At 42.4% G+C, this 19,762-nt stretch overlaps 1 protein-coding gene across 2 annotated transcripts in view; it reads left to right on the top strand.

Annotated features, from left to right (window-relative positions):
- Positions 1 to 19,762, top strand: part of GPD1L (glycerol-3-phosphate dehydrogenase 1 like) — a 50,496-nt gene that overhangs the window by 18,257 nt on the left and 12,477 nt on the right. For both annotated transcript variants that reach the window (XM_081284011.1, XM_081284012.1), the window contains exons 2-5: positions 279 to 456; positions 10,612 to 10,752; positions 12,364 to 12,502; positions 19,464 to 19,576. In XM_081284011.1, the coding sequence (XP_081140137.1) occupies positions 279 to 456; positions 10,612 to 10,752; positions 12,364 to 12,502; positions 19,464 to 19,576 (571 nt within the window). The remainder of the gene's footprint in view (positions 1 to 278; positions 457 to 10,611; positions 10,753 to 12,363; positions 12,503 to 19,463; positions 19,577 to 19,762) is intronic.

The raw sequence follows: 19,762 nt of genomic DNA, 5'->3' as shown, positions 1-19,762 counted from the left end.
ACACTGATCCAAGATAGTTTGGTTCTTACTGGTTTCAAGGGGTGGTACTTTTTGACCTTGTACCAAATTCTGGGGCTCTCCTGATGATCCCCATGGTGATCTTTCCAGGTGAGAATAGCTAAGTTCCAAGTGGCTTGTGGCCAATACACATCCAGTCTTGCACAAACAAGCTCAGGGCTTGAGTCAGAATCAAAACACAGGTCTTCTGAATTTTGATTGAGTGCTTTGTGTCTTCTGTCCAATGAATTTATTTTATTTCTCCACGGTTTCTTTTGTAGGGGTTCAGCTGTTGCAAAAATAATTGGTAATAATGTCAAGAAACTACAGAAGTTTGCCTCCACAGTCAAGATGTGGGTCTTTGAGGAAACAGTGAATGGGAGAAAACTGACAGACATCATAAATAATGACCATGAAAATGTCAAATATCTCCCTGGACACAAGCTGCCAGAAAATGTGGTAAGACCTTGGGGTGAAAAGTACATTTGGTTGATTCTGCAGGTTCTGTCCGACTGAGTAGCACTCCAGACCTAGACGTGGGAAAGCTACTTTCCATTTTCCCGTTGTGTTCTACTACCAGTGACTTGGTTAGTATTGGTTTTCTTGTCTCTGAAAATGGGTTTTGTATTAGTTTTCTCTGGCTGCCATAATGAAGTGCCACAGACTGAAATTAATTAATTAACTAATTAATTTTAAATTTTGGGGTGCACTCAGCTACTGAGAGACATCCCCAGCCCTATTTTGTATTTTATTTAGAGACAGGGTCTCACTGAGTTGCTTAGTGATTCACTGTTGCTGAGGCTGGATTTGAACTCGGAACCTCCTGAGCCTCTGGGATTACAGGTGTGCACCACCACAACCTGCTAATTTTATTTTTTTATTTTGGTACTAGGGATTGAACCCAGGGGCATTTAACTATTGAGCCACATCCCCAGCCCTTTTAAAATATTTTATTTAAAGACAGGTTCTCACTAAATTGCTTAGGGCCTCATAATTTGCTGAGACTGGCTTTAAACTTGTAATCCTCTTGCCTCAGCCTCCTGAGCCACTGGGATTACAGGCAGGCACCACCACACCTGGCTGAAATTTATTTTCTTACAATACTGGCAGTTTGAAATCTGAGATCACAGTGTGAGCAGGGTTGGTTTTTTCCTAGGTGTCTCCTTGTAGATGGCTGTCTTCTGACTGTCCATGTCATGACTGCCTCTTCCTATGAGGACAGCAGTCCTATTAGATAATGGCTTACCATGCGGACAACAGTTGGAGTCCATTACCTCCTTAAAGACACTGTTTCCAGGCACATTCTGAGGTACCAGGTGGGGTTTGGAATGTCAACATATGAGTTTGCAGGGTTCCATAGTGTAGTCCATAATAAACTTCTTCCTTGGTGTTCAAAGTACGGTCACATCAGAGCTGGAGTCACAGCCTTGCCTGTGGCTGTTGGTGTCTCCTATAGCTCTTGATGACCCTCCCTAAGTGCATGTGATTTTGCTCAGCTTGCGGGGGCATCTAATTAAAACCAGGGTCGAGGCCCAAATTACAGATGAAGATAGAAGCAAATGAGAAAGTGTAAGGTTGATAGTTTAAAATTCAAGCTTATTAGGTCTAGAAGAGAAAAGTACAGGTTATTTCCTGTCCTCGTTCCTTTGGTTTGCAGAGGAAGCAAAAAATGAACATGGGGAGTGGAAAGGAGGGTGCCCACCCTGCTGCCTGCTGGAGGGAGTTTATGAACTTCTGTGGTCAGATTCACCCCTCAGCAGCTTCCTGAAAACCAGACTGCTGTAGCTGCCTGATTCCTATGACTTACCTGAGAGGCCATCTCCTAGGTTAACGAAGTCCCCTTTGCTGTGTCTTCACAATCCTTCATGAACATGTCCAGTGCATGCAGAGCAGGGTTGGTTGTGGGCCCAGAAAGGGGAAAAGGATGACATTCCTCTCCTCAAGGAATTGATCAGGGAGACCAATTTGTAAACTAATAACTGTCGGGGAGTTGGAGGTGCCCAGGCCTAGCTTACTGAAGATTTTTATTTGGCTTTTAACTATATAGTGTTGGTTGGTGTCAAGCGCTGTGCTGAGCATAGACTGTCTTGTTAATTTTCTTAAGGGCCCTCTTTGGTGGGTGCTGTTACTTTATTCCTGTTGTGCTGATGATTACGGTTGTGGAGGCGAAGAAACCAAGACTTGGGCAGATGAACTTGCCCAAGGTTGTGAGCCAGGGCCACTTTGGATCTGCTTCCCAGAGGACTCACTGCTGAGCCTGCTGATCTTCTAGGCAATGACAACTCTCTCCTCTGTCACTGAACTAGGGTGAACCAGCATTTCCTTGCAAGTACAGGGAGGAAGGATCCCCCCTAGGACTGTGAACATGCCTAGTTGCAGAATCCCAGGGTCACAGGGAATGCACAGTCCTTTACTCCCCAAAAGGCTTGTTTTTAACCTTTTTGTTCTTGCAAATTGAAGGATGAATGAGACGTGCGTTTTCATCAACACAGGGTTGCTATTTATGATGTCTGCCAGTTAATGAGCTGGCTTGAGATTGTGAGTCTTTTTAGTTTGGAGCCCCAGGATGCTGCCCACCTCATCCTTTCCCGGGTCCACTTTCATAATGTGACCCTGTCCCCCATAGGAATCTTCTCTAACAGTGACTTCACCATGGCATTGCCTGCTCCCTGGAAGTTGGGCCGGTCTGAGTGTGTGATTTCCCTTTAGACCTGAATGGAGAGCATACTTACTTCCTGTAGTGACAGCAAGACACAAATTGTTGATCTATTTTATAGCTCTCCATCCACAGCCTGTGTTTAGAGCTCATCCAAGTATGGGGCTCTTCTGCCATCATGCTCCGGCTTCAGCCGCCTCAGTGTGATACCAGGATTTATGATTACAGTGTCCTTTATGAAATATAGTAGTCATTGCCTCTCATCTTTGTCTTCTAAGCTTTGCCAGCTTTTTTTTTTTTTTAACTGCTCTGCTGAGATGCAATCCACAGGCCATACAATTCAGTGGTTTCTAATATATTCACATTGTTGATCAACCATTGACATAGTCAATTTTTAAACATTTTCATCACACTGAAAAGAGACCTGTACCTTTTAGTAGTCACCGCCAATGGATTCCTATGGCTCCCCAGCCCTGAGTAACTGCTAAACTACTTTCTATCACTAGAGATTTTTTTTTTTTTTTTTTGGCAATGCTGGGAATTGAACCCAGGCCTCACATATGCTAAGCCAGCGCTCTACCACTGAGCTACATCCCCAGACTCATTTGCTTAGTCTTCACATTTCCTATCAATGACATCATGCAATATGTGGCCTTCTGTGACTGGCTTCTTTCACTTAGCCTGTTTTCAAGGTTCACCTGTTCTGTGGCATGTTGTCACTCAGTACTTGATTCCTTTTTTAAGTGTGAATACTGTCCTATGGTATGTGTCTTAGTTCCATTTTGGATTGTTATAACAGAATACTACAGACAAGATAATTTATAAAGGAAAGAAGTTTTTAGCTCTTGGTTCTGGGAAGTCCAAGAGCAGCATCTGGTGAGCGTCTTCATGTTATGCCTTTATAACATGTCAGAAAGCAAAAGGACCAGTGAGTGTGTGCAAGAGACAAAACACGCGGGCAGACTCACTGTACAGCCACCCTCTTTTGCAGGAACTAACCCACTCCCATGGTAACAATATTAATCTGTTTGTGAGGGCTCTGTCCCCGCGGCCCCGGTACCTCTCACTAGGCCCAACTCCCAACACCAGTACATTGGGAGTCTAGCTTCCAACACATGCATTCTGGGGTACAAGCACTCAAACCATGACAGTACCATATTTTGTTTATCTATTCATTAGTTGACAGACCTTTGGGTAGTTTCCAGTTATTGGCTATTATGAATAATGCTGTTGTGAACCTTTATGTACAATATTTTGTGGAAACATATGTTTTCAGTTATTTTGAGCATATACCTAGGAGTTTTGAGGTCATATAGCTGTTCTACATTTAGCTTTTTTTTTTTTTTTTTTTTTAGTCTCAGATATTAAACTCAGGGCCTCTCAACTGGTGAGCCACATCCCAGCCCTATTTTTGTATTTTATTTAGAGACAGGGTCTCGCTGAATTGCTAAAAGTGCCTTGCCATTGCTAAGGCTGGCTTTGAACTTGAGATCCTCCTGCCTCAGTCTCCTGAGCAATTAGGATTACAGGTGTGAGCCACTGTGCCTGGCTGCCTTTAATTTTCTAAGAAACTGCCAGACGGTTTTACCAAGTAGCACCACCATATTTTATATGACCTCAGTGATATACAAGAGTTCTTGTTTCTGTACATCCTCGCCAGCATGTGTTATTATCTGGCCTTTTAATCCTAGCTATCCTGGTGGGTGTAACATGGTTTCTCATTAATAGTTTTGGTTTTCACTTACCTGATGGCTGACAGTATTGAGCATCTTTCCATGTGCTTATTGACTGTTGGTGTACCTTTAGAGTAGTGTGGATTCAGATCCTTTGCCTCTGTATAAAATTGGATTGTCTTTTTTTGTTGTTTTTTTTTTAAATCAGGAATGGAACCCAGGGGTGCCTAACCGCTTAGCTATATCTCCATCCCTTTTTAGTTTTTATTTTGTGATAAGGTCTTGCTAAGTTGCTGAGGCTGGCTTTGAACTTGCAATCCTCCTGCCTCAGCCTCCTAAACTGCTAGGATTACAGGCATACACCAGCATGCCTGGCTTAAAATGCATTGGCTTCTTATTATTGAGTTGTATGTCATCTTCATATATTCTAGGTACAAAGTCCCTTTTTAGATATGATTCACAGTACTTTTTCTCTTCTGTGAGCTGTCTTGTCACTTGCTTGATGGTATCCTTTGAAGCATGAAAGTTTTTAATTTTGAAGTCCCACTGACACTTTTTTTCTGTCCTGTTCACACTTTCTTGCAAAGGTTCACATTCACTGATGTTTCCTTAGCACCTAGAATAGTCCTGGCATTATTTGTCATCTGACTAAATGCCAGGCATAGTGGAAATGGTGAAGAAGTACAAACCAGCATGAAGAGTTTTGTTTTGATGTTTTAGGTGGTATCTCACGGGAAATTGTTATTCTAAGACCTTTTTTAATTTTTATTTTTTTTTAATTTTTTAGTCATATGTGGACACAATATCTTTATTTTGTTTGTAGGTGGTGCTGAGGATGGAACCCAGTGCCTCACATGTGTGAGGCGAGTGCTCTGCCACTGAGCCACAAACCCAGCCCAAGACCCTTTTTTTTTTTTAATGACCATTTATTTATGGGTCATGGGGTTGGCATAATATCTGTTAATTTTAACTGGAAAGCTTCTGAGAATTGGAGTATTAGTTCAGTGGAAAGGCATGGTGTTAACCGTTTTCCTCCCTGGGTTTTAACTTTTTTATTTTATTTTCACTAGAGTCGCAGTCCTTAGTAGTGTTATTCAAATTTTAGTGTTCATCAGAATCACCTGGATAGCTTAACAGGGTTTCCTGAGCCCATTCCTAGAGTTTCTGGTCCACTGGGTGTCAGACCCATGAATTTGCAAATCTGAGTTCCAGATGGTCTAGGGGTCGTATGTTGAGAACCAGAGGTATACATAACAAGTTGGCACTCTTGGTGTGGTACTGTGGAATCCAGGTAGCTTATAGCTGTTTTTCCAGAACCAGCCTCACTTACCAACAGTGGCATGTTTTTATAAAAATCATCAGATGAAGTTGCCTGTGCCCAAGGATCAATTTTCTGCATGTAGAGCTGAGGACATGAATTTTACCTGAGGTCTAGCTGAAAGTGAGGTTAGGAGAACAGAAGGAAATGACAGTATTTTGAGCCTCCGCCATGCCCCAGGCACTACTCTGCTATGTTTGACTCACAGTACTGTGTTTAATCTGAATACCTGTTTCCCAGAGGATGTGGGTGAGTTTGTTCTTGTGTCCAGTCAGCAAACTGGTGACAGATCCGGGCCACCTAGTCCACAGCAGTCAGACTATCTTAACTGTGTTCCACTTTTGTTAGTTTTCAAAACTGAGTCTGCAGGTAGATTCATACAGACTTGAGCTCGAAATAATTTTAATGGTTCTAAGAGATCAGATAAAAATGATGACAGTGTTGGTATCTCTTCTTTGGATTATCATTATTATCATTATGATCATACTGATATGAGAAGGTTCATGGATTTGGGGGGAAAATGTTCATTTGAATGATAGCAGAAATCTCATAATACTATATTTAAAAATATGTAAGGCTATCACTTCACTTCTACATTTTCAGATATTTCTTTCTTTCTTTGGTTGGGGGGGGACGACTGGGGATTGCGCTCAGGGGCACTTAACCACTGAGCCACATCTCAGCCCTTTTTTGTATTTTATTTAGAGACAGAGTCTCAATAAATTACTTAGCACCTCACCATTACGGAGGCTGGCTTTGAACTTGCGATCCTCCTGTCTCAGCCTCTGGAGCCCCTGGGATTACAGGCGTGTGCCATGGCACCCAACCATTGTCAGATATTTCCATAGGCTCAGAAAGTCCTGGACAGCAATGTACCAAAATATTGATGGTGATTATTTCTAGTTTCTGGGATTGCAAATAGTTCTTATTTTTCTACATATACTCCCCTGCCCCCCCAAATTTGATCCAGTGTATCTGTTTATAGTTATAAATGAATGGAGAGGCTTTTAATCTCAGTTAGCTTTAAAGTCCATAAAATGGCATCAAGGGAGGGTCGGAAGGTTCATCTGCTAGGATAAGAAGCGGGTATGGCTCTGGTAGCTGCACATAACATGTTGACAATGTGTAGGAGCTTATTAGCACACAATGCACAGTGTAACTCCTCCAGAGGATATAAAAGAAATGTCAGATTTGTCCGCACAGACTTTATCAGTTTGTTTTCCATTATTATTTTTTTAAACTAGAGATTGAACCAAGGGGCATTTTATTACACCCAGCCCTTTTTTTTTTTTTTCTTCTTTTTCTTTTTTAATACCCAGGATTGAACTCAGGGTTGCTTTACCACTGAGCTACATTCCCCCAGCCCTTTTTATTTTTTATTTTGAGACAGGATCTTACAAAGTTGCTTAGGACCTGGCTTAGTTGCTGAGGCTGCCCTTGAACTCATGATCCTCCTGCATCAGCCTCCCAAGTAGTGGGATTATAGGTGTGTACCACTATGCCTAGTTTGTTTTCAGTGATTTTTGTTCATAGTTTTTTTGTTTTTTTAAAAAATATCTTTCTAGTTGTAGGTGGACACACAATATCTTTCTTTATTTTTATGTGGTGCTGAGGATCAAACCCAGTGCCTCATACATCCAAGGCAAGCGCTCTACCACTGAGCCTCAGCCTCAGCCCCATAGTTGTGTTTTTATTAACTTGGATGGAGAGCACTGGACTCCTGAAAATCCAGGCGTTAAACAACCAGCTCTGATGCCTTTGTTCTGATGTATTTGTCCTGCTTGCCACTGACAGGCAAGCTCTGTGGTTCTGGGTTGTCTCTCCTAATATATTTCAGGGTCTTTAACAATGGACCTCCTTAGAAAAATTTTTGGCAGGAGGCTCACAAACTCAGTCAGCTTTTCTAAAGCAGCAGCTTGAGGATGTTCAGAGCAGGAGGCAGGAGGCAGGCTTAGTAATAGAAAGATGAGATTCAAACTACTTTGTTAGCTGAAGAGCGCTGGTTGTGAGGCTGTGAGGAGAACAATAGTGTTGTGTGAGTGTGCCGGGCAGGCCACACAAATGCAGCTTGTGTTGCTTATGGCTTCTATAGGTTCAACCCCAATTGTCCCACCAAGGGGAACAGAAGGACATCTTCACATGCTGCTGAGCCCCAGTTGTATTGTCCTGAAGGTTCTTCCTCCTGCAGGTTCATATTTGATTTATTTAAGAGGGAAATAAAAGAGGAGGAAATCCTGATTTCTCAAGCAGCTTCCTTGAAAAATTTTGAATAAGGGGTATGGGAACAGGCTGACTTCTTAAAAGTTGCAGATTTATAGGAAGCAAGCACATTTTTCTGATCAATGATATCTCTCTCTCTCTCTCTCTCTCTCTCTCTCTCTCTCTCTTTTCTTTTCTTTTTCTTTTTTTTTTTTTTTGTAGTACGAGGGATTGAACCCAGAGGCACTCTACTACTGAGCCACCTCTCCAGCTCTTTTTAAAATTTTTTTATTTTGAGACAGGGTCTCACTAAGATGCTGAGGCTGACCTCGAACTTGCAAACCCCACTGCCTTAGCCTCCCAAGCTGCCGGGGTTGCAGGTGTGCACCACCATGCCCAGCCTAACGGATCCCTTTTGTTTGTTCAGGTCTTTGTAGTTTTAAAACACTGTCATTTATATAACCTATTTTGAAATAGCTGGCAGTAGGTGGCAAAGGGAATTCCTATCCCTATTTTACATAGGAAGTAACCAAGGTCAGTGGAGCTAAGTCATTGCCAGAGGTTACACAGCTGGTCGATTGTAGGCATGTGACTCAGAACTTCCAACCCACCTCCTTTCTCTTTGATGGGGGCTTTCCCATTTTGTCATGTTGAAAATACCCCTAAAAGGAGGAAAGGGAGGATTGTGTGTGTGTTAGAAGAGGATGGGAAGTTAAAGAAACAGTAGGTCCAGAGAAGTAGGAATGTTTAATTAAAATTCAGACCATCAGGTGGTTCCATATGAGAAGCAAGAGTAGGGAGCATAAACCTCCACCTAACCAAGGGTAGTAACTCAAGGGGAAATGAGGAATCAGACTCATGGCAGAGGCTGTGGAGGGGTACAGGCAAGGGCATGAGCTTTGCCTTTGAGGGCTTTGTGGTAGGAGTAGAAATTCCAGGTCCAAGGGAACTGATAAAAGCAGATGGATTGCTGCTGTAGGGACATGAAGAGAGGTGACCCTTTTCCTGCTCACCATGGAGAGTCATGGCTGACACCTTTTTAACATTAGACAGGCTAACAAGAGAAAAGTGTAACAAATTTATTCTGTATCATTTTATATGACACAGACCTTTTAGATTGAAGACCAGAAGTGCCATGGTAAACTATGCATTTTCAATCTTAAGTTCAGTAAAGCATGGACCGTCATGTCCATATGATAGGAGCTGGATACCAGGGTGCACACCTGTAATCCTAGCTACTCAGGAGGCTGAGGCAGGAGGGTCACAAATTTAAGGCCAGCTTGGTCAACTTAGCAAAACCCTGCCTCAAAATAAAAGTGGTTGAGTGCCCCTGGGTTTGTTCTCCAGTCCTGGGTAGTGGGGAAGATTGGGCCAAAAAAGGGGGGTGCAGTCTAATAATGGGAGAGCATGAGATCCAGCCAGACCTACTGTCATAAGGTAAGTCAAAGAATTTCTTCCTGTCCAGCAAGAAGTGGGGAGCTAGAGTAGTATTTTTAAGGTCTTATGAATGACTTTGGGGAAAAGGGATTCTGGTTTCTTTGACTGGCTTTGGGGAAGAGGTTGTTGTTGTTCTGTTTTGTTTTTAAGAGACAGGGTCTCACCATATTGCCCAGGCTGACTCTGAACTCCTGGGCTCCAGAGATCCTCCTCTAGCCTCAGTCTCCTGGGGTACCTGTCCACTCTAGGTAATCTGGGTGAAAAGAAATTCTAGTTTTCTTGGCTTTCCTGGGGATGGGTGGTGAGATGAAGGGTGAGATATAAGAGGAAAGGAAAAGATCAGGGAAAAACTTTGCTTTTGAGGCTGCTTCTAAGACCTTCACTTGGTGGGGATCATTTTCTGAACCCCAGCATTGGTAATCAATCCTGATCACTTGTGGCTGCCCAGCCTAAATTACCAGTCTGGACAACGCCTTTGAAGAAGAAAGGCCTTCCCTGCCTGTGAGCAAACCAGGAAAGCTTAAAGTGCTAAGCCTTGGGCTGTGATGTGCTCTGTGGGCAGTTGATCCTTTATGTTGCTGTTCAAACCAGCTTAAGCTAAGACAGAATGTTTGGGTTCTCGCAACTAAAAAAATCCAGGTAGGGCTGGTTTCAGGTGCATTGGCTTAAAAAATACCAGCAAGGCCCTGTTTTCTCCTCTGCCTTCCACAGAGTTGCCTTCATCCCCCTGGGAGCCTCTTGGCCTGGGTTCTCCTATTTCTAAAATGATTGCATTCATTCCAGTCTTCACAACAGCATCCCACACTGTTCCAGGAAAAGACCCTTAGCCAGCTCAGAAGAGGAAGGAAGCAGCTCTTCCCCACCAGCCCCAGCAAGCATCTGCTGGCTTCTTGTTGCCTCTGTTTAATTGGCTTGACCACGGTTTAGGACCCTCCCTGGAGTGAGGGAGGGGCCAAATTCACCAAACTTTCACATTAAAATGTAAGCAGCAGCTAGGCAAGTCCCTGTAATCCCAGTGACTCGGGAGGCTGAGGCATGAGGATCACAAGTTCAAAGCCAGCCTGGGAAACTTTGCAAGACCTTGTCTCAAAAAATAAAAAGAGGGCTGCGGGTGTATCTTGGTGGTACAGCATCCATGAGTACAATCCCCAATACCAAAAATAAATAAATAAAATAAAATAAAATGTGACGAGCAGCTTTTAAAAGGAAATTTAGGGGCACTTTTCCTAGAAAGAAAGGCAATGTCTCAGTCCTCCATATCTGCTAAAGGAATAGGGAAAGAAATCTTGCCGGGTAGGCAGAGGAGTAACTGTTCCTCCTCATCGCTGCAGGTCGCCGTCTCCAATCTCAGCGAGGCTGTGCAGGATGCAGACCTGCTGGTGTTTGTCATCCCCCACCAGTTCATTCACAAAATCTGCGATGAGATCACTGGCAGAGTACCCAAGAAAGCACTGGGGATCACCCTCATCAAGGTAACTGGTGAGCACACCGGGCAGGAAACTCGCGGCTAGACATTGGTTCCCTGGAGGTCCCTTTCCCTCTTTGATGTGCTTGAGATGTGGAGCTGGAGGGAGGGTGGTGGCAGTTTTTAGTTTTTTTGTTTGCATTTTAAAAGATGCCTAAAAAGGTGATTTTAAAAAATAAAGCAAACGTCCGAAGCCTAGTTTAGGCCAACTTCAAGTGCAAGGCTGCTTTTCTATGGTAGCAGGTGAGCAGCGGAGTGACAAGAGGATGGCTGCCCTGATGAGCCCTGCTGTCAACCTGTAGCCCACTCTGGGGCTCAGCCTGCATCTTGGAGTCACCACTTCGCATTAGCTGGGAAACTGAATTGAATGGGAAATACCATTCCTGGGTATATGTCCTAAAGAAGGTGTTTTTTTTTTTTAACAACCAGAAGTTCTCAAACCACCCTCAGAGCTTCATGCATTTAATGGTGGAAAGAAAACCTTGTATTTTTATTCACTTTAACCTCTAACTGAAATGGATATTTAGAAACACAGCCAGTGTTTCAATAACAATATGTTCGCAGGACCTATGATTCTGTTGTCCGTTGAAGGGACTTTCATATCACATCACTTTACAACAGTTTCAAATCTCTCTAGATGCCATTTACACTTGTTGCTTCTTGAAAATTATAATAATTATGAGACCTGTCATGACATCTTTTTCTAGGTACGTTCATAAAACAGTGCATATATTACTTGATCGCAAATTTGGAGTTTCACAAAAAATTTTGATAACTATCTTAATATGATTGGCTTCCTAGGTAATCTTATATATTTTGTTTTTATGCATGGGAAATTTTAAAGATGAGCTTGTAAATTTCACCACACCACTAGAGGTGGAGTCCAGGACATTAAAAAAACTCATGAACTCCCTAAAGCGACTGTACCAGAATGTTCATAGGTGAATGTTTATGAAAGTAAACTGGAATAGCCTACATGTCAATCAGCAATAGAGTGGATAAATGAATTGTGAACTATTCATTTTGGAATACTATGTAGCAGTGAACAGAAGTGAACCAGAACCTTCATGTAGCCACCTGGGTAAATCTCTAAAATAAGAATGTTGCACAAAACAGCATATCCCAGGTGAACCGTGCAATTCCATTTATATAGACTTTTGAAAGGAGGCATAAGGGCTTAAAATTGCTTAGGGAAGTTATGTGTGACAAAGTGATGAGGAAAAGCAAGGGCAATGCCTACTACATTCAGGGTAGTGGTTCAGTCTAGGGGAGGGGAGGGTGAAGGCAGAGACAAAGGGAACTTCTGGGATTTTTGGTCATGTTCTATTCTTTCTTTTTTTCTTCTTCTTTTTTTTTTTTTTTTTTTTTTTTTGTGGTGCTTGGAGTTGATCATGTTCTATTTCTTAACCTGAGTGGTGAAGACAGGTTTGTGTTACTCCCTTCAGCTTACTATTCTTTAAGCAGTACTTATGCAGTCGGTACATTTTCCCTTGTAATTAAGAGAGATTTTTCAAGTCATGCATACCGTTGGTAATCTAAATCTAGATGACTTATAAAGCAATGACTCAAGCCTCTTTGATTTGGTGGTTCCCCTACTAACTTCTTGACATCCTCATAGGGCATAGATGAGGGCCCCGAGGGACTGAAACTCATTTCTGACATCATCCGGGAGAAGATGGGCATTGACATCAGTGTGCTGATGGGCGCCAACATTGCCAGCGAGGTGGCTGCGGAGAAGTTCTGTGAGACCACCATTGGTAAGGGCTGCCCGAGGAAGGGCCCCAGGAGCCAGGCATTTGGTGCTTGAGCATGTCCATTTCCACTTCTGGTGTTTTCTATAGTGGACTCTTCTCTGCCCCTCTTATCTCTATGCTGGACATTCATTGGAGGGGGTTTTATGGAAGGAAGACATTCTGTAGAACTGAAGTCTTTCAACAACTTCCAGAATGTATGTCAGGCCATATGACCCCAAAGTTTAGACGCAGAAATGCAAGATTATTGGTACCAAGAAGCAGATGGCTACCATCATGGTGGAGATCTCTTGGGCCTTTGAAACCCAGTTGTTTCTTTGCCCACAAATGCTAGTATCTGGGTCCTCGCTGATTCCAATAAGAATAACAACAGTAATAAATTGGGAATGGTCCTCATTTCCGGGTGAATAAGCCAAGTCTCAGAGAATAAGTTAACCTGCCCCAAGGTCACATGCTAGTATAGAACCCAGGCACAAATTTGGGTCTCCTATATCCTGAAATAGTGAGCTTTTTCTATTCTTACACATTAGGAAGTGGAGACATTATTATTCACACTCTGGTGTGAAAGTTCTCATTTCCTTTAGAGAGGGCTTTGTGGGATCTCAAGCGCCTGTGGGCCATATTAAAGGATTCATTGTTGGAACAGTAATATTATTGTATTTTTAGAAGCTTTGCTTATAAAGGTTCAAGTTTTACCTGCCACCACAGAACTTGCTTCTACCCTTGTCACATGCACTAGTAATGTGATTCATGAGAAAAGGAAGCCTGTGAGAGAGGGGCTGGGCTCTCTTGAATGAGATGGGGCATTGGGAAAGTGTAGCTTTAGATTCTCACATGTGTTCATAGGTAGGGCAATTAGAGTTTCATGGCATTTTCCCTTTTATTTTTTTGGTGGGGATGGTGGGAGTACTAGGGATTGAACTCAGGGGCACTCGACCACTGAGCCACATCCCCAGCCCTATTTTGTATTTTATTTAGAGACAGGGTCTCACTGAGTTGCTTAGCACCTTGATTTTGCTGAGGCTGGCTTTGAACTCGCGATCCTCCTGCCTCAGCCTCCCGAGCTGCTTGTATTACAGGCGTGCACCACCGCCCCCGGCGCCTTTATTTTTTAAAATATAGGTACTTCACTGTATCATTAGGAAAAATAGAGGTAACCGAAAGAAAACCATTCTTTATTTTGTTTAACTTTCATTTGGTATATGAAAATTTTACCTCTATTTTTTCTACTCATGCAAACTATTAGTTTATCGTTAAGTCATATACTGTTTTATAATTGCTTTATTCACTTAATATACAGTTTTTAAAGCCTGTTAATATACATCTTCATAGCCACATCATATTTCATCAACAATTTCATATTTGGATATTTAAAAGTTTTTTGAGCAACATTTTTTGAAGAGCAGAGGTAACTGAACAGATGAAGAAGTTCAGGGAAATTGAAACTTTCCCTCTGAAGGTTTGCTAATCTAGTCTGCTGAAACATACTGGCAATAAATTAACATAAGAAAAAGGATGTGGATGCATTGAACAGCACATACAAAATATAAAACTCAAAAGAAGGGCCAGATGGTTGAGGCTTAAATACCCTCTTTGTAGGGGAGGAGGGTGGTGTTCCAATTTTAGAGGGGGAGTAGGTGATTTTTAGGGGAGAGACTGAGCCCAGAGAACCAACAGAGGCCTGGGATAAAGTTCCCCTGGGCTGTGGGTGTAGAGTTTGATTTTCTGTCTCCTCCTCTGTGATATAAGCTTAATCTTCCGTGGTTAATGGCATTTCAGTAAGGAGATTTCAAAGCAACTGTGTTCCTCTTTGGCAGATCCTGTCTTTGGATTGATGAGGGAATTTAGGGAAGCCCTTCCCTGTGTCATTGATCCCCAGGTCTCTTAACTTTTAAGTCCAAAATGGCGTAGTTTGGGGGTATCATTTTCTAAACCCCAACAGAAGAAGCCAAGAATGGCCTATTTACCTGTGTAGGTATATAGACACAGGTTTTAAAAAAAAAGAAAAATTCAAACAGTATGAGAAAATGGAAAATAAGAACTAAGATTTTAATTTCCCATCAAACACCCTCTTCCCAAAGGGAATCACTTAGCAGTTTCTAAATATCCTTCCAGAAAATAATTTACTTATACATGTACACTAGTACCTACTAGCATAATTCACTGTCCATATACTGAACTAGTATATGTATGTGTGGTTTATTCTTTCATAGTTAATTCTATTATCCATCTGCAAATTTAATATAGCCTGTGAAATGATGTAATTACTTTTTTCCCCCAAAAAAAGAAAACTGGCTGTTCCAACTCAATCCTATTTGCCAATAAACCTTTCCCAGTTGGTTGGAAATGACTGATTATTCGATTTTCCTATAAGCCTGGGAATTCATTTACAGTCCCTGATTTAAACCTTGTATCCACCTGCATATTTTGGCAGGATGTTCACCTTCCCCAGCTCCCCCTGTCAGCTGGAGGAAAGTTTCTGGCTGGGTGCATGAGGACTTTTGGTTTGTCAAGACAGACAAATGCTCAGAAGTCACATCTCTTTGCCTTTGTTTTTTATTTGCCTAAGGCTTCTGTCTTCCCTGCGGGTTAGACTGTGCCTGACACTAGTGACCCAGTTACCAACCAGTCTGAGCTCAGCTAAGCAAAACGTTGGCAGTGAGGTAGAACAGGAAGGTGATATTTAAAAAATTGCTTTATATAACCTAGATTTTAAAATGAGGAAATATCAGACAAGCCCAAAGTAAGCGATGAGTTACAAAACAACCAGCCCACACTGTTCAAAATGTCAGTGTCGAGACTGGGACTGTAGCTCAGTGGCAGAGCGCTTGCCTAGCATGTGTGAGGCACTGGGTTCGATCCTCAGAACCACAGAAAATAAATAAAGGTATAAAAATAATGTCAATATTGCAGGTAAATGGATGGAGAATATCATGCTAAGCAAAGTAAGTCAATCCCAAAAACCAAAGGCTGAATGCTCTTTCTGATAAGTGGATGCTAATCTATAATGGGGGGTGGGGTGGGGATGGGAAAAATGGAGGAATTTTGGGCAAAAGGGAGGGATGGTGGGACATGGGAGCAGGAAAGATGGTGATGAGATGGACATCGTTACTCAAGGTCCATGTATGGCTGTACATATGGTGTGATGCTACACCATGTACAACCAGAGAAATGAAAAGTTTAGTACAATTTTGTACAATGAATTAAAAATGCATTCTGCTGTCATATATACCTAATTAAAATTAATTAATTAATTTTAAAAATGTCAATGTCATCAAAGACAATGAAGAGCTAATGGAGTGTCCCAGATTAAGACACTAGAGAGCCATGACAACCACTAGCTGCAGTGCAGGATCCTGAGTGGGACCCTGGGCTGGGAGGGATGGTTGCTTTAAAAAATAGCACTGGTGGGGCTGGGGTTGTGGCTCAGTGGTAGAGCGTTCACCTAGTATGTGTGAGGCCCTGGGTTTGATCCTCAGCACCACATAAAAATAAATAAGATAAAGGTATTGTGTCTAACTACAACTAAAAAATAAACATTTAAATTAAAAAAATAAAAAGACAGCACTGGGTGCGGTGGCACACACCTGTAATCCCAGCAGCCCAGGAGACTAAGGCAGGAGGATCATCCATTCAAAGCCAGCCCCAGCAATTAAGTGAGGCCCTAAGCTACTCAGCGAGACCCTGCCTCAAAATAAAATATAAAAAAGGGGGGATGTGGCTCAGTGGTTAAGTGCCTCTAGGTTCAACTCCTGGTACCAAAAGAAAAAAAGAAAAAGCACTGAGTGGTTGGTGAGACTTGAATTCGGATTAGATAGTATCGTATCAACAGTGACTTCCACGTACCTGATAATTGCACTGTGATTCTCCAGATATCCTTTCTTGATGACCTTTGGGACCAGCTAATTTTTAAATATGGTAGATTCAGAAATCTTGACCCACTGTGTCTTCTATCAGGAAGAAGACAAATGGCACGATTTTGAGTGTCTTTTAGTTTTAGATGTTCTGTCGTGGTGAGTGATGGTGCCCCCTTGTGGTAAGAGCTCCCTTTGCTCTTGGGGGTTTACCTTTAAAATTTGATACTTCTCATTCCACAAAGGTTTTTCAAAGCCTATTATGTATCAGGCCCAGGAATATATCCAGGAAACAGGAACTTCCCAGCAAACAAACCTGAAATTGTAGGCAGAAATGAGGGTTTGGAGGGAGTTTTATTAAATCAGTGGATGATCTCTACAACTTGGTGTGACCGAGGATTTTCCTGTCTTTTGGTTTATGTTCAATTTTGGGGCAGCCCCTCACATGGCTCTTGGGTACTGCCTGTACCGTGTAGGTGGCCTGGGTCCCTGCTTGCCACATGTGACTGGTAATAATAATAAAGTTAGTGCTCCCTTATTCACAATTAAAATAATAAATTTTAAAATGTACATTTGAGAAAATGTGAGGGTGCCGTAAGTCAAGCCCATCTCTGATAGATACCTTTACCCATAGCCACAGAGGAGCCCACAGCCCCTGCCCATATGCATGGCAAACAGAGAGCTCACTTCTTTCTGCCCATTCCTCAGGTTGCTCTCAGCCGCAACTCAGGCTTCCAGCTGCAGAGAGCTGGATGAAAGTGACTTGAGAAGGGCTCATCTGTGGTGCTCATGAGCATCCCTCCCATTGAGCAGAGGTGTATGGTGAGGTGGTGGAGAGGTATGGTACGGAGGTAATGTGCTATGGTGCCAGGGTTGGTTTACCAACCACATAATGAAATAGTGTTGCACAGAATCATCTACAAGGCCTGGTGGACTGTCCAAAAAGAGGAAGAGGACAGCTTGCTCAAACTGGCACAGTGACAATATATGAAAAAGGTAAAACTGGCTGAATAATCGATAACTGTAATGCCTGTAGAATAGGAAATGGATTTCCATCTATTAGATGTCGGCATTTTAAATGTTTTATTATGGAACATTAAAAAAAATAGGAAGAACAATACCATGAACCCAATGTACCCATCACTCATCTTCAAAATGATTGATTCCTGGCCAGTCTTATTTCATCTACATCCTATCCTCTCTTTCTACCTCCCCTGGATGATTTTTACATTGTATCCCTTCTGACTGTAATTTTAATTGTTTGACACCTGCTTTTTTTTTTTTTTTCCTGCCTTGGAGGTGTAGAAATCTGATTGTGGTGTTTGTCGCTCATCTTCTCTCTTCCCACACCTCAGATGTGGCATAGCATAGAGTTGGAGCTTGGGCCCCGGAACTGAAGCAGCATATGGGTTAGAATTTAGGCTGTCTCCTATTAGCTGGGTGACCATGGCAAGTTGGTAAACCCCCTTTGGGCCTTTGTTTCCCTGTCTGTCAATGTAGAAGAGCATAATCATAACCATGCAAAGTCAGCTGACTCCATAATCATCTTATGTGATCTTTGAGTGTTGTTACAACCATGGCAGTTTTCATATGTGATTCTTCGCCACCATCCTGAGAGTGCCATAGCATTTTTACTCACGAGGAAACTGAAGCTAGAAGAGGCTAGATCAAAGGTTTGCAAACTTGTTTTCCTATTGGAATTATCTAGGGAGCCTCAAAAATTATGGATGCCTGCTCCACTCCAGAGATTGTGATTTTTTTTTTTTTAAAGAGAGAGTGAGAGAGAATTTTTTAATATTTATTTATTTTTTTTAGTTATTGGCGGACACAACATCTTTGTTTGTATGTGGTGCTGAGGATCGAACCCGGGCCGCACGCATGCCAGGCGAGCGCGCTACCGCTTGAGCCACATCTCCAGCCCCAGAGATTGTGATTTAATTGGTCTAAGATGTGGCCTGGGTGCTGGAGTTATTAAAGATCCCCAGGTGACTATAATGTGCAAGCAAGCTTGGGAACTGCTGGGCTCCTGGCTGGAGGCAGGCAGAGCCCAAGTCCTCAGCATGCTTTCTGCCAACTGTGTGGAGTCTTTGACTTGGGAACTGGAACTTGATTGGCAAGTCTTTTGATCCTGATTTCAGAGCCCAGGGGAGGGTGGATTTAGTGAGTCCCACCTGCACCCCACCAGCCAGAACAGGTTTCACATGAAGCTTTAGGTGTAAGATTTTAGTTTTGTTTTGCTTTTTACTCATGGGTCTCCAAAACAAGTAAATAAAGATAAGTATATGAAAACCACTGAACTTTCTGCATGGTCCAGGAACTATCCCAAAGGAAGAGAGTATAGCAGGAACAAAAACAAGTACTCTTTGACTGCATTCCCATCATCCAAAATTTAGGGGAAGCATTTGTATGTGTGTGTGCGCGCACATACGCATGTACCCTCATTTGATACTAAGAATTGAACCCAGGGGTGCTTTATCACTGAGCTACATCCCCAGCCCTTTTTGTTGTGAGACAAGATTTCTCTAAATTGCTGAGATTGTCCTCCAAATTTCCATCCTCCTGCCTCAGTCTCCCAAATCTCTGGCATGCGCCACCATATCCAGCAGGGAAAGCAGATTTTAAAACCCATAAATGTTTCAAACCCAATTTTTTTTGGGGGGGAGGATTGGGGGACAGTACTGGGGATTGAGCTCAGGGGCACTCAACCACTGAGACACCTTCCCAGCCCTATTTTGTATTTTATTTAGAGATGAGGTTTTACTGAGTTGCTTAGCACCTCACTTTTTTGCTGAGGCTGGCTTTGAACTCACAATCCTCCTGCCTCAGCTTCCCAATCCACTGGGATTACAGACATGCGCCACTCTGCCCAGCTACATACCCAATTTTGAGAAAAACTCTATTCACATTCAATAAATTAAAGTTGTATGTCAAATTGTAAATGATGCTGGGGAATTATGGAATGTCTATTTTCTATTTCTGCTCCTATGCATTTTCTAAATTGTTTTGTGATCAACATGTTGCTTTTATATTAACAGGGTTTTAACCACTATCAGGTGTGAAGATGAAGATTGGAGATTGTTCCTAATTTATTTTTTTCCCCAACTTTTCAATAGGCAGCAAAATCATGGAGAATGGCCTTCTCTTCAAAGAACTTCTGCAAACCCCCAATTTCCGAATAACTGTGGTTGATGATGCAGACACGGTTGAACTTTGTGGTGCTCTTAAGGTAAAGTCAGCCTTGTCATTCACCCCAAGGAGAGGGAGTTATTTGCCCAGGTTTGCATTATGGAATCTCACCCTGAAGAAAGGGCTCTGTGTTTGTGCATTCTTCGGTGAAGAATGGTGAATTGAGAGCCTTGTTTATAACTTCCTGTTTTGCTGTTCCTGTTCCTCACTTATTCAGGGTTTTCTT

The sequence above is a fragment of the Spermophilus citellus genome, assembly GCF_964194105.1.
Source record: "Spermophilus citellus genome assembly, chromosome: 3".
Lineage (NCBI taxonomy): Eukaryota > Metazoa > Chordata > Mammalia > Rodentia > Sciuridae > Spermophilus > Spermophilus citellus.
The sequence above is the reverse complement of the archived record's forward strand: the minus strand, read 5'-3'. Positions and strand labels throughout refer to the sequence as shown.